Genomic DNA, 13,428 nt, shown 5'->3' with positions numbered 1-13,428 from the left:
AGAAACATGCTTTCTTGGATATTCCTACCAATGTAGAGATCGGGAAACTCGAAGCACAACTTCGACAGGGGTTTAGCAGTTTCTACCTGCATAGATTAGACAGAAGAATTTAGTCAAACCACATAAAATTTAATATACTGCGTTTAAAGAAAGATTAAACTCCAAGAACGTATCTAAAGATATTGTTATTTACAATTCATCTGTTAAGTTGGATTGCAAGATGGGCATCGTATAAGATCAATGGGGGTCATTTCTTTTTTGCTTTTCTAGCAAGGAGGGGAGTCAATTTAAAAGAGAAGACAAAGATAAATTTTGAGTACTGTCAATATGCGAAATTGCATTCTAGTGTCCAAATTACAATCATACATCAAGAATATTAAAGATAAACAAAATCCAAATTGAAAAAGGATACAAAAGGAAGATAAGAATCAGCTTTAAGCCCATATTTATTTGCACTTATGATGGATGAATTAACCAAAGATACTCAAGATAATGTTCCATGGTGTCTACTTTGTGCTGATAATATTATTTTAATAGATAAGACATAAGTAGGGATTAATACAAAGTTAGAGTCATGGAAAAACAACTTTGGAATGAAAAGGCTTTAAACTAAGACGGAATATTTAGTGTGTATTTGGTCATGATCAAGCAGATGATGAGGTGGTGAAACTTAATGAGAAGTAGATTCTGCAAGTTATTTTAAGAGCCTTGGTTCAATCATAAACAAAAGATATTATATAGATGATGATGTTTCCCAAAGAACTAAAATAGGGTGGATGAAGTGGAGAGGTGCGTCTAGGGTCTTGTATGATTGACATATTCCTCTAAATCTCGAAGGAAAATTCTGTAAGACTGTTGTACAACTAGCTACGATGATGGTGCAGAGTGTTGGACTGTTAAAAAGCATCATATATATAAACTCAGTGTAACAGAAATGATGATGCTATGATAGATGAGTGGCAAAACTAAGAAGGATCCATGTAGCCAACCCCATTTAATTGGGACAAGGCTTCTTCTTGTTGTTGAATAAAAGCCTGAAAATTAAGGGACATCAAAAAAAAGTAAAAAAGAAAGACAAAGCAAAAATGTTCATACTGTCTTGAAGAAAAAGTGGCTGACATTTAAATCTTAATCAACAAACTTTTATCCTTTCAGCATAATCCCATAATATGCAGTTAAATCAACCCCCCCACAAAAAAAGAGGCAATGAACAGAGATTCAGAGCAAAATGTAGTAACAAGAATGAAGAGCATACATCAGAAAGAGATGTGGTCAGACGTTTTGTTAGAAATGGTGCCATCGGTACTAGGCCACTAGAGCTGCTCAACTCGATTAAACAGTCCCACTGCTTGTCCAGCTCAATAATATTCGTAGCAGAAAGAATGATCACATTTTGGCATTTGATCTACAAGAAAAAGCACATTGCACACTTTAATGCGTCATCATGTTGCTTCAAATGGTACTCGCAGTGAAAATGACAATTGACATCCACAACATTTTGTTGCTACATACATTGATTGATTAAACAAGAAAGCATTAAAGGGCAACAACAAATGCCTGGTGGCTTAGGGTGCTTTTCTGGTGCACTGCTAAATCCAACTTTTGCCGGACCTCTGCTGGTTTTAGTACACAGAAGAAATGTGATACAAATGTTCAGGGAATGTTTTCACGTGAGTGTAGATTTGGATGTATCAGTATATCATTTAATCAGCACATTTTTACAAACTAAATTACCAGGCATTGTTATTTGAGTCCTTGTAGTCCTAGTCCAAGTAGGAGAGTCAAGTTGGAATTCTATTTCAAATCAGATTCCTTCCTAAGCTAGGAATTTCTTTTAACTCTGCAACTACTATCTATTTAGGAGTCCTTATAAGATAATCCTCCTTTAATTATGCATTCTAGTTGAGTCTACAAGTGGGTCCCATTTCAAATAGAACTCTTTGTTTGTTGACTTCTATTAGGAAACCATTCATGTAAAGACTATAAACAAAGCCATACATATGTAATCAAGTCAAGTTGATGATTAGTGAAATTTATGCTTGAAGGATTGCAACTCTTTGAGTTCATGAATTTCAGCAAGGTCTATTAATCAGCCTTCATCAACAGCAAGTATTAAGCCCCCAGCCCAACCATACCTTCCTTTCCTTCCCTCTCCAACTCGCAGCCCCTACCCATCCCCCAAACCCTATCGCAAGCCTTCCCCCTTCCCCCTTCCCCCTAATCCTTGCGGCTGTAATTCTTCCCCTCTCCAATCCACTCCATCCCAAGCCACTCTCTCTCATTCTTTTCTTCTTCTTCTACTGCTTGCAGCAGCCGAGGAAACCAGAATTTTCCCCCAGGCCCTAGATCTCCCTAACCCCTGACTCAAACCTTAATCCGTTAGGAATCAAATTCCCCCTCCCTTTCCCTACCTCCAATCCCCTACTTCACTGCAGCCCTGGTAAACCCTAATTCTCCCTTTTCTCTTAAAACCCTAGAAACTCTAACCTTAGTTTTATTCCCATTTTAGAAACCATTCATCCCAACTGCATTCTACCTTAGGATCACCTTCCCCTTCCCCTTCCCCTTCCCTATGTTTGATTCCGAACCGAACCCTAGCTTCCCCCTTACAAAACCCTAGAATTCGAGAAACTTAATTAGTAAACCCTAGAACCCTGGAATTGAATCTAAACAGTAAAACAGAAAAATTCAGGCTTCACTCCATCATAAACCTGACCTTAAACCCGGTAACTGAACCCTATACCCCTTTCCTCAACCCTAAGCTCCCCTAGACCTCTAGAAACCCTAGCCGCAGGGTATAGAAAGCAAATTCCTCCAACCGCAGGGTGTTGTAGCCCTGAAACAGCTGCTGTCCATCACTGAATTGCCCTAGAAGACCTAATAGCAGGGTGTTCAAAACCCTAATTTACTGCTGAATTCATCCTAAGGCTCCTGAAGACCGGCCCTCAATTTAGGGGTACATGAATTTTGTTACATGAACTTCAATTGAGAAAATCTGGCCATTAGAACCCAATCAAATTATCAGTTCTCATTCAATGAAGTAAGCCTTCAATCAAAGTTTGATCTAGATCAGACCTTCCATTTAAGAGTGATATTGAAATCCTCATTCTGCTCTGAATCTCTTAAGTTTAGATTCTGCTTTCTGTTATTGCTGAGATTTATTGTGTATATAATTGATCTACAGATCCCTCTCTTCTGAATTGACTCTGAGAGGCAAAATTATCGATCTAACCCCTCCCAGCACTAATACCTATCATATTATCTGATATAACAATTGGATTGACCAAAGAATTTCAGAAAACATTCTTCCTCTTGTTTATTAAACTTGATTGAGTTTAGAGGCCAACTGAGGTCTCACTCAAGATCCACTTGATTTCATTCTAATCTGGACCTTGTTTGTATTTTATTTGGACCCTTTTGGTACTGTTTTGATCACTCAATTATGGATCTAGATTGCTTGGGGTCACCTACATGGCTAGACGCCTTGACACTTACGCTTAAGACCAGCTACAGTGTAGAACAGATGACAGTAATCCACTTCAGCAAGCATATGATCCAACACTGGAATATCCTTGACTAATTCATGCCTAGAAAATAAGATCCTCAGAGTGACCAACAACAAACTCAGAAAATATGACCTTGGTCTTCAATGTCGGAAATCCAAAGAAAATTGGTAGTAATAGTACACAGAAGCATTTATTCTTAAGTGCACAACAGGATATAGCTAATAATGCCTTCGATGTACGGAAACAGATTCCGCATGAGAGCCTCAAATACTTTGGTAACATGGGCAACAGACTGGAGAAAAAAATACTGCTGTAATATTATATATTTCTGGAAAGATTGTCAATATAAACCCGCAGCTAGACACTTACCAAAGGCACTGCCAACTTTTCATGGTGTAGCAATTCTGTGATACCCTCAGGTAATTGAGCCATCTGAAAAGGAAAATGAGTCAATGAATGTATCCAATTTTAGCATTAATAAAAATGCAGAACAGATCAATATCACAATGTTACTTAATATTATAATAAATAGGTATTTCACTATTAGTTTTGAAAAAAGAAAACTACTCCAAAAGATCATGTGTCCACTGTATGGTCCCCATCTGCTAAAAAAAGTCCCCCTGTGTTCCCCCCCTTCATCTTAAAAGTTCCAAATAAGAACATTTCCTAATAAGACTGATATTCCTGACCAGAGGTGTAGTGTAATCTTGACATTGAGTTACCTCGTTTCGGTCTCCAGTGTATTGATCACTTGTAATAAGCCTAAGATATTCTTCAAATTCTTCATCAGGAGCCTGCAATGTAAAACAATTGAATGTATCAACTAAAATTAGGAGAGAATCGTCCAACTCCAGAAACCAAGAATTGAGCTTGTGATGTAAAACAATTGAATATATCAACTAAAGTTAGTAAAGAATTGTCCAACTTCAGAAACACAGAAGGGTATTAAAATCAAAACCAATTTAATAAAATGGAGAACAAAAGAAGATTGAAATGAAGCCAAAGATATAAAAATATGGAGTAGATGTTTGTCACAAATGCTTTGCACAAATGTGATTACTCCAGAGCTATCTTCCAAGGTGAGAGGCATTCACGGAACTCCCTTAAAGGGCATTCAAGATATCCAAGGAGTAGAACCCTAGATCCAATCCTTGCCCAAACAAATAATTGTTCCCTGATTACTTTTATTATGTTAGGAAAGAAAAAAAGGTAGTTGTCTAAGTTATGCTGATTAGACTTGAGATTCAAGGACCATGAACTTCAGTTTCCTCCTCGGCACACCCACAACTGCTCTGCCAGCGTCAGCCTAGCCAACCTTTAAATGTTGTGGTACACAGGGCCAGGTGTTTTCAGAACTTTTACACTGCTCTTAAGGTACTTTTTTTTTTTTTGCCCAAGCTCTTATGGTACCAACTTTAATTTGTTGCGATTTGCGATAGATACTGTAGTAGTTTCCATTCTTGGATTGAAATCTGTTGATCCTGTTTGTGCTGTAGTTTCCATTTTCGAGAAAATCTGCTTTCTATTTTCTGTTCTGATTTCTTGTAATATGTGTTTCTAATTTAGTAGACACAATATTCTATTCTGATCTATTGTAACTGCAGCCTATTAATAATGTACCTGCAATTCTGGGAAGTATGTCCAGATTTGAAGGGAGTTCTCTCACTGCTGATTCAATCTCTTCTTCTTCTTCTTCTCTTTTCTTCAATTCTTCCTTCTTCATTCTTGCTTCTGGTTTGATTATTAGAGTCAGATTTCCCGCATGGTGTCAAAGCTCCTGTAATCAAACTAGAGTTCTTCAAATCAAGGACTTCTGAGAGAGTTTCCATTCTTCCTTCTTGATGCGAGCCATCTATTGCTGCAATTAGTATGTTTTAGATCTACTTACACGTAACCTGATCTTTATCTATCTACTGCTTGTACTGAAGACCCCAAAGCTTGGATCAACTTCAGCTACCCTACCCTAATCTATCAATCTCTTCTGTACTCTGCAGAAAATCGATTTTAACATGATCTCCAAGTTTTAAACTGCTGTTCCTCGGTTTTCTAGGCTGCTGTTCATGATTTTATCGCCTCAGTTATTCTGATTTCCACTATACTGCCAGTACTGCTTACACCTGGTGAGTTCTTAAAGATCTACTTCAACTTTTCATGTTAGACCTAACTGGTAATTCCACTATGAGTACTGCTGAGTCCAAGGGGTCTTCATGAGATAATATGAATGTACAGATCACACAACCATTAGATTAAAAGGTAGTTCCAAATTCCAATTACTTAATTATGGTCCCAAGCTGTTAGTGTCTATATTCCAAGGGAAATCTCAAATTTATTGAATCTGACCACCCTATTGAGATGACACTCTAAAGTTGGACTCAAAAAGATGCAACCATTAAGATCAAGCTACGGAATAGTATGGAACCCGTTTGAGACACTTAACTACAGTTACGGAGAACCAATTTGGGTTTATGCCAGGAAGATCTACAACGGAGGCTATTTACTTAATTAGGAGACTTATGGAAAGGTATAGAGAATGTAGGAAAGATCTTCATATGGTATTTATTGACCTAGAAAAAGCTTATGATAGAGTCCCTAGAGCGTTAATTTGGCAAGTACTAGAGAAAAGAAGTGTTGCAAGTAAATATATAGATATAGTTAAGGATATGTATGATGGTTCGGTGACTAGTGTTAAAACAGTGGGGGGACAAAGTAATGAATTCCCGATAACAGTTGGGCTACATCAAGGGTCAACTTTAAGCCCATATCTATTTGCACTGATAATGGATGAATTAACCAAAGACATTCAAGATGAGGTCCCCTGGTGTATGCTTTTTGCGGATGATATTGTGTTGATTGATGAGACCCAAGTGGGGATTAATACCAAATTAGAATCATGGAGATTAGCTTTGGAATCAAAAGGCTTTAAACTTAGTAGATCGAAGACATAATATTTAGTTTGTAACTTTAGTCATGATCGGCCAGATGATGAGGTGGTGATACTTGACGATAAAGAGATTTCTCGAGTGATTGTTTTAGGTACCTAGGTTCAATCATAAGTAAAAGAGGTGATTTGGAAGATGAGGTTTCCCAAAGAATTAAAATAGGGTGGATGAAGTGGAGAGGTGCGTCCGGGGTCTTATGTGATCGGCATATTCCATTAAAGCTTAAAGGAAAATTTTATAGGACCGTTGTTCGACCAGCTATGATGTACGGTGCAGAGTGTTGGGCTGTTAAAAAGAATCATACAGATAAACTCAGTGTAGCAGAAATGAGGATATGCTAAGATGGATGAGTGGCAAAACTAGGATGGATAAGATAAGAAACGATCATATTAGAGTTGGGCTGGGAGTTGCTCCCATAAGTGATAAGCTTAGAGAAAGTCGTTTGAGGTGGCACGGCCACGTTCAACGGAGACCTATAAATGCTCCTGTACGGAGAAGTGATATAATCCATATTGAAGGAACTAGAAGAGCTAGGGGTAGACCTAAGATAACCTTAGGAGAAGTGGTGAGAAAGGATATGTATAGCTTAGGCCTTGTATCTAGCATGGCCTCGAACAGAACTGATTGGAGGGCAAGAATCCATGTAGCCGACCCCATTTAGTTGGGACAAGGCTTATTGTTGTTGTTGTTGTTTGTTGTACGGAATAGTATGGAACCTGATATAACTGTAAACGATATGTTTCACAAAACTGCCAACGAATATTGGAAGTTTGCAAGAAACATATTTACAAGACAAAATATGACACATATGTATAGCTTTTATGAGAAATTGTTTCAGTTTCAGTAGGCTGATAAAATGCTTCAGGATTATTATAATTCTTTTAAAGGCATGATGGAAAAGCTAATGTTTGTCAGCCTCTTACTACTGATATTGAGAAGGTTAAGAGGAATGAATTATCCGTGTCCAAGTTCCTTGCTGGTTTAAATTCTGAGCTACAAGCAGTCAGAGGACCTTTCTTAGCTTGACAGCGTGTTCCAAATCTCAATGTTGCTTATTTGCGGCTTCAGTAAATTGTATCTCTGAAAATAACCCTCCTAAGAATGGTTCCTAAGGAGAAACTTTAGCTTTTACTTCTACCCGTGGTTTTTTGCGGTGGCTGTGGTTCAGGGGAGCCAGTCAATCATCTAACAGCCATGGTGGTCAGCCCAAAGACAAGTCAACTTGCCTATGTAGTAATTGTGCAAAACTAGTCATGTAGTGGACACTTGTTGGGCTAAACATGGGAAGCCAGAGTGGGCCAAACAACTTGCCAATCATATTGTATCTTATGGTGATATGAAAATGGTGACATCTAATGATAATGTTTATGGGTCTTCTTCTGGAGATCTACCTAAGACTTTACGAGATGAAGTGAGTTGGACACTCCGTTGCTTATAGAGTATTGAAACAGCTACTTCACATCCCTTGGTACTTTTGTAACAGCTACTTCACATCCCTTGGTACTTTTGTAGCAACCCTTTCTCATGTAGGTCAATCAACCTTACTTCTAAATCCAGCCCTTGGATCATCGATTGAAGGGCTTCTGCTCATATGACCAATAAATCATCCATGTTTAATTCTTTTTCTAAGTCGACGAATAATAGTTCTATTGTTATTGCTAATGGGACTTCCACACCTATTTTAGGTTTAGGAAGTGTTTCTCCCACACCTACCCTTGCATTAACATTATTTTGTGTGTTGCTCACTTCCCTTTTAATGTATTATCTGCAAGTCAATTGAATAAAGTCTTGAATTAATCTGTAACCTTAACCCCTACCGCTTCTGTTTTTTCAAGATCTTTATGAGGAAGACAATTGGTGGAGGGTGTGAGCAGAATGGACTTTACTATCTAGATTACACAGCATCAACTGCTGCTCTCTCTCTGATAATGGCATCTCTGTGTTTCAATGGCATTGTCTTTTAGGCCATCTTTCCTTAGCTAGGTTACAACTTTTATTTCCATCCTTTAAGTCCTTATCTAAATTACACTGTGAAGCATGTTAGTTAGGCAAGCATCATCATGCTATCTATCCTCATCGCTTTGTCCCTCGCAGTGAGTCTTTATTTTCCCTAGTTACATTCTGACAGTTGGGCTCCTTATAGAGTTTGTAATAGGCATGGGTTTTGGTATTTTGTGATTTTTTTGGATGACTTTTCTCATCTCACATGGTTGTATCTCTTTAAGGATCGAACAAAGTTTTATTTATGTTCAGAATAGGCATGGGTTTTCAATTTGATAATGCTTTAGAATTTGTTGAACATGATATAGCTGATTTTTGCAATTCTCTTGGCATGATTTATCAAACTAGTTGTTCCCATACTCCTCAAAAAGAGTGACTGAATGCAAGAACCCTCACCTCTTGGAGGTTGCAGGAGCTCTCTTGCTTCATATGAATGTGCCTAAGAATTACCAATGTGACAATATTTTGACTGCATGTTATTTGATTGACCAAATGCCTTTGGCTTTACTTTCAAACAAGTCCCCTTTTCCATTGTTTTTTTTAATGGTGAATCCTTTTTTGTCCCTCCTAAAGTGTTTGGTCGTGTTTTCTTTGTTCATAGTGTGTACCATAATATTAACAAGCATTTTCTTGGTCTACTAAATGTATCTTTATTGGATACTCACACTCAGACAGGTTTTCGATGATCCAATTTATCATAAACGGTTTGTCAATACTGATGTGACCTTCGAGGATTACCCCATAGTATTCGACTTCACCTCATTCTTGCAAAGATCTTACTCCCATTCCATCTTTTGTTTCAACAACAAACATTGCCCCGATACAAGTTTATTAGCAAAACCATAGGTTTGCGAGTTGTATTATCAATGGTATAGTTCCTCATAGTGATAATGGTGTTTCTTCGCTTATGCATGCCGATACAAGTCCCACAATGGTCTTAGTCCCGATTTCACCCACCACACCAACGGAGTTCTCTAGTTGAGACCCTCCTCTCACTTCAAATGACTTACCTATTGTCCTACAGAAAGGTAAACGTACTTGTACAATACAGTCAAATGCCATTTATCTTTCTTCTTTTTTTCTTTTTCTTTTTTTTTTTTGGGGGGGGGGGGGGGGGGGGGGGTGAATAAATAAATTCATTACCAAAGAGAACAAAATACAAGAGCACAAAGGGCCAAGCAAGAGCAACGGAAGCCACAAGACTCAAATTTCAAGCAACCAAAGGGCAACAAACCTAGCAACCACCTATGAGCAAAATGGAGAGCAAACTAGCAATACTAGAAAGCTATTTTTCAGATTTTCCTTTTCTTTTTATTTGGCGGCAACGAAAAAACAATAGGAAAATCGCCGCTGATTTGGTGCTGCCCTCTAATGTCACGATTGCTCCTTCAACAACCCTCACAATCAGAGACCGACAAAGCACTTGGAGCAAGGGGGAAGGAGGAAGAGGGCAGTGGCACAGAGATGGGTGGGAGGAGCTCGAGAAGAGAGAGAGATGGCCTCAAAGGCAGGCAAAGAGATGGGGAGGAGGAGAGGGACTAGAGGGAAGGACAGGGAAATTCGGAGTGGGCTGATGAAAAGGGCAAGTGATAGTAAAGAGGGGGGGTCCACTAGAGATGTGGGACTAGATAGCTAGCCAAGAGAGGAGGGCTAGACTGAAGGAAACTGAAGGGGAGGGGAACAAGGGCCTAGGTTGGGGGATTGGGGTAGGCCCAACAAGGTGAGACACAGGCAGGGGGGAGCAGTATTCTAGGTTAAGCAGAGATAATAGGATAGGAACATGGGCTTAATAAGATGAAAAGGCGACAAGGGAGAGGGGCATAGGGGAATGAGTAGAGAGACGAGAATGGGATGAGGAAAGAGAAAGATGTTGGGTTTGACTACAACTTGCAACGAGAATGAGGGAGAAGAGGGGACCAATGGGAGAGATGGCATCGGGGGAGGGGAGGCATAGGGGTGTCAGGATATGAATTAGCAACAGTAACAACAGCAATCATGGCCTGAGTTGCAGAAGGATTCTCGGCCTGGATCGTAGCCTGATACGCAACCAAGGATGCAGAGGTTGTGTCCAATCAGTTTCAATCCAAGCAACGACCTACCGAAGCTCTTGTCGAAACAGTGGCAAGTCTCCGATGACGACGCAAGAAGACCGTAGGGATTGGAAAGGCGTTAGTGGCAGCGGCATTGGCTATCGTGTTGGTTGATGAAGTTGTAGGGGGCATCCTTGCGGCAGAGGAGGCTTTAATAGGGGCCTTTACCAAGGAGGCAAGAGCATCGCCGCCAATAGGCAAAGCAACAAGTCATCAACAGAAGTAGCGGCATCAATGGCGATGGTGGCGAGCAGTGACGAGAGCAAGTGTTGCGCCAGAGTAGAGAATAACATTCATTGATTGGACATGCATGATCAAGAAGAGTTCAGAGGGCACCGAGGGTTCCCATGCCTTGAGAAATCTGAACATCTTTGAGAATTGACCTCCTGCCACAGCTTATTGCACCAATAGGGAGGATTTGAAAAACAAGCGGTAATTGATGTTGTCTTGGTTCATCTTCTTCTTCGTCTTCTTCCTCTCCCTCCATCCAAAGCTTGAAGTTGTCGACTAATATTCAAGTTGCTTCCTATTGTAGAACAACGCCAACAAAGAACTGGAACTATATGCTTATCTAGAAGATAAAGAATGGATTTGTAAAGGATTCTGATGCGACTTCCTCCTTCGAGCTGCGAAACTCTAAGAGGTTCCACAAGTGCCCTCCTCTCTCCCAGTTTTATGGCTCAATGCTCGTCTGGTAGCTAAAGACTACACTCAAACTTATGGTGTTGACTATTTTGAGACTATTCTCCTGTTTCTAGGCTAAACTATGTTTGATTTATAATTTCTTCGGCTATAAATCATAACTAGCCTCTTCTTTAGCTGGATATCAAAAATGCATTTTTTTTATGGTGACCTCCATAAGGAGGTTAGTGTGGAGCAACCTCTAGGGTATGCTGCTTAGGGGGGGATTATGCTTGTGTTTGCAAGTTATAAAGCAATTTATGTTTTATGGTCTCAAATAGTCTCCGCAGGGTTGGTTTAAGAAATTTAGTAATATAGTGGAGTCTCATAGATTTTTTAGTGTTATTCTATTCACTCAATTTTTGTTCGATGGAAGGGTAGCAATATAGTTATTATGGCTGTGTATAGTAATTACATTATTCTTTAGGGGAAATGATGTTGATGCTATTAATAGAGTTAAACACGGCTAGAGAAACAGTTCCAGAATAAAGACTCGGATAGCCTACAATACTTTATTGGAATTAAGGCAATTTGTAGTAAAAATGGAATTAATTTGTCACAAAGGAAGTATGTCATAGACCTTTTGATAGAGACTAGAATGCTTACCTTCAAACCTACAGATATTCATATGGAACCTTTGTGAAAATTGGGACAAGATAATGGTAAATTGTTGGATAATGTTCAACGTTACAGATATTTTGTTGGAAAATTTATCCCACAGTTACATAGATATTTCTTATTGAGTAGATTTCTATCACTCCCCTATACTTGGGCTCTATTTATCAAAACTCCCCTACTCAAAACTTCCATATCTAATTCCCCCAAAATCCAACGTTTCACATCTCCTTCTCCCTGATGTTTTTAAATTCCCAAATTACCCATCAATTGCTTTAACCCAACTGTTTTCTTTCTTTTAAGTTGAGCCGGTTCACATCAATTGGTTCAAATTTATTAGTTGAAAGAAAGAAACCAGTTGGGTTGAGGGTAATTTGGGAATTTAAAAACATCGAACTAGTCTTGTATTTTCAGGATTCCCATATTACCTTCTTTATTTTTAAAACCCTAGAAAAAAAAGACAATAAACCAATGGAAGAAGCTGCTACAACTGCGCAAAGAGCAAATCCTTCTCCCTGCAACTTCATATTTCTCTGCAATTTCCTTCTACCTATTGCAACTCAATTAACCACCTGCAACAAGTACTACAGAATCGAGACCTACATAAGATTGATATGCGATGAGGACGTAGAACCATGGTTCCTCGTGTCGGCGATATTTCGACCTTTCACTGGGGGGCGACACGACACCCCCAGCCGACACCGATAAAGCAAGAAGTCGACGATATATCGCCGACAGTCGAAAAGTCAACGACACTCCACCCCACTGCCGGAACCCAAGCCAGAACCAACTCCATGCTCCACCCCCAACCTCCGACACCCAAGCCGAAGGCCCATTCCTTAACATATGAGGTTCTAAGCGTGGATGAGCTTGGCCTCGAATCCATCTCCGAAGTTGGGAAATTTTCCAAGCTAGCCGTGGCCTGACCTGGGTTCCATCGCCGAATGCATGATCTCTTCCGGCTAGGGCAAAGAGTGCTGGTGGTGCTGCTGCGTGCTGGTGGAGGTGCAGCCCTGCAGGAGGAGGTCTGAGGCCTGGGCGGCGGTGATGCTGGTGGAGGAACAGGAGCTAGAGCAGGTGGAGGGTTTGGTGGTGCCATGGTGGTGGGGGAGGTGGATTGGGTGGTGGAGTTGGTGCAGGAGGTGGTGTTGGTGGCACAGGTGGTAGTGGTGGCTTCGGTGCTTCCGTGCTGGGTGCTGACGGAGCTGAAATTTGGCGTCGGTGCTGGTGGCGATGGTCGCTCGGGCACCAGTGATTCAAAAACAACAGCAGTTCTGAAATGGTGCCTTTGATCAAGACTACAGGAATGGTTGGTGGGTCTCTGGTGCTGAATGAAACTCGCCGGAGGTTGGGGACTTTCCAGATATGTGCCCTATGTACTTGCTGCGGTGGACCAAAAAGGCTCTGCTTGCCCTCTCCTTGCTGCTATGCCATCAACTGCCACATCCCAAACAGGCCCTTTGGTTTCTGCTCCTGCACGCCCAAGACCTGTAATTGCTTTGAATGCCATCTCTAATTTCTCTTCTTCTTCAAACCTCTACTATTTAATCTCTGAAATCTCTCTTCTTCAGCTTCTTCAGAATAGTTTCTTTAATT

General features: G+C 40.1%; 1 protein-coding gene across 1 annotated transcript in view; it reads right to left on the bottom strand.

The window, feature by feature from the left end:
• Window positions 1-13,428, bottom strand: part of LOC149023777 (bifunctional cytosolic FAD synthase/FAD diphosphatase-like) — a gene marked incomplete at its 5' end in the record, with an annotated part of 39,457 nt that overhangs the window by 725 nt on the left and 25,304 nt on the right. The window contains 4 exons of the mRNA XM_089144272.1: window positions 29-86; window positions 1,256-1,405; window positions 3,876-3,938; window positions 4,229-4,300. Of these exons, the coding sequence (XP_089000398.1) occupies window positions 29-86; window positions 1,256-1,405; window positions 3,876-3,938; window positions 4,229-4,300 (343 nt within the window). The remainder of the gene's footprint in view (window positions 1-28; window positions 87-1,255; window positions 1,406-3,875; window positions 3,939-4,228; window positions 4,301-13,428) is intronic.

Source organism: Hakea prostrata, chromosome 2, assembly GCF_041222555.1.
Source record: "Hakea prostrata isolate BN-2017 chromosome 2, UWA_Hpros_2, whole genome shotgun sequence".
Classification (NCBI taxonomy): Eukaryota; Viridiplantae; Streptophyta; class Magnoliopsida; order Proteales; family Proteaceae; genus Hakea; species Hakea prostrata.
Note: the sequence above shows the minus strand (reverse complement) of the source record. Positions and strands in the feature narration are given on the sequence as shown.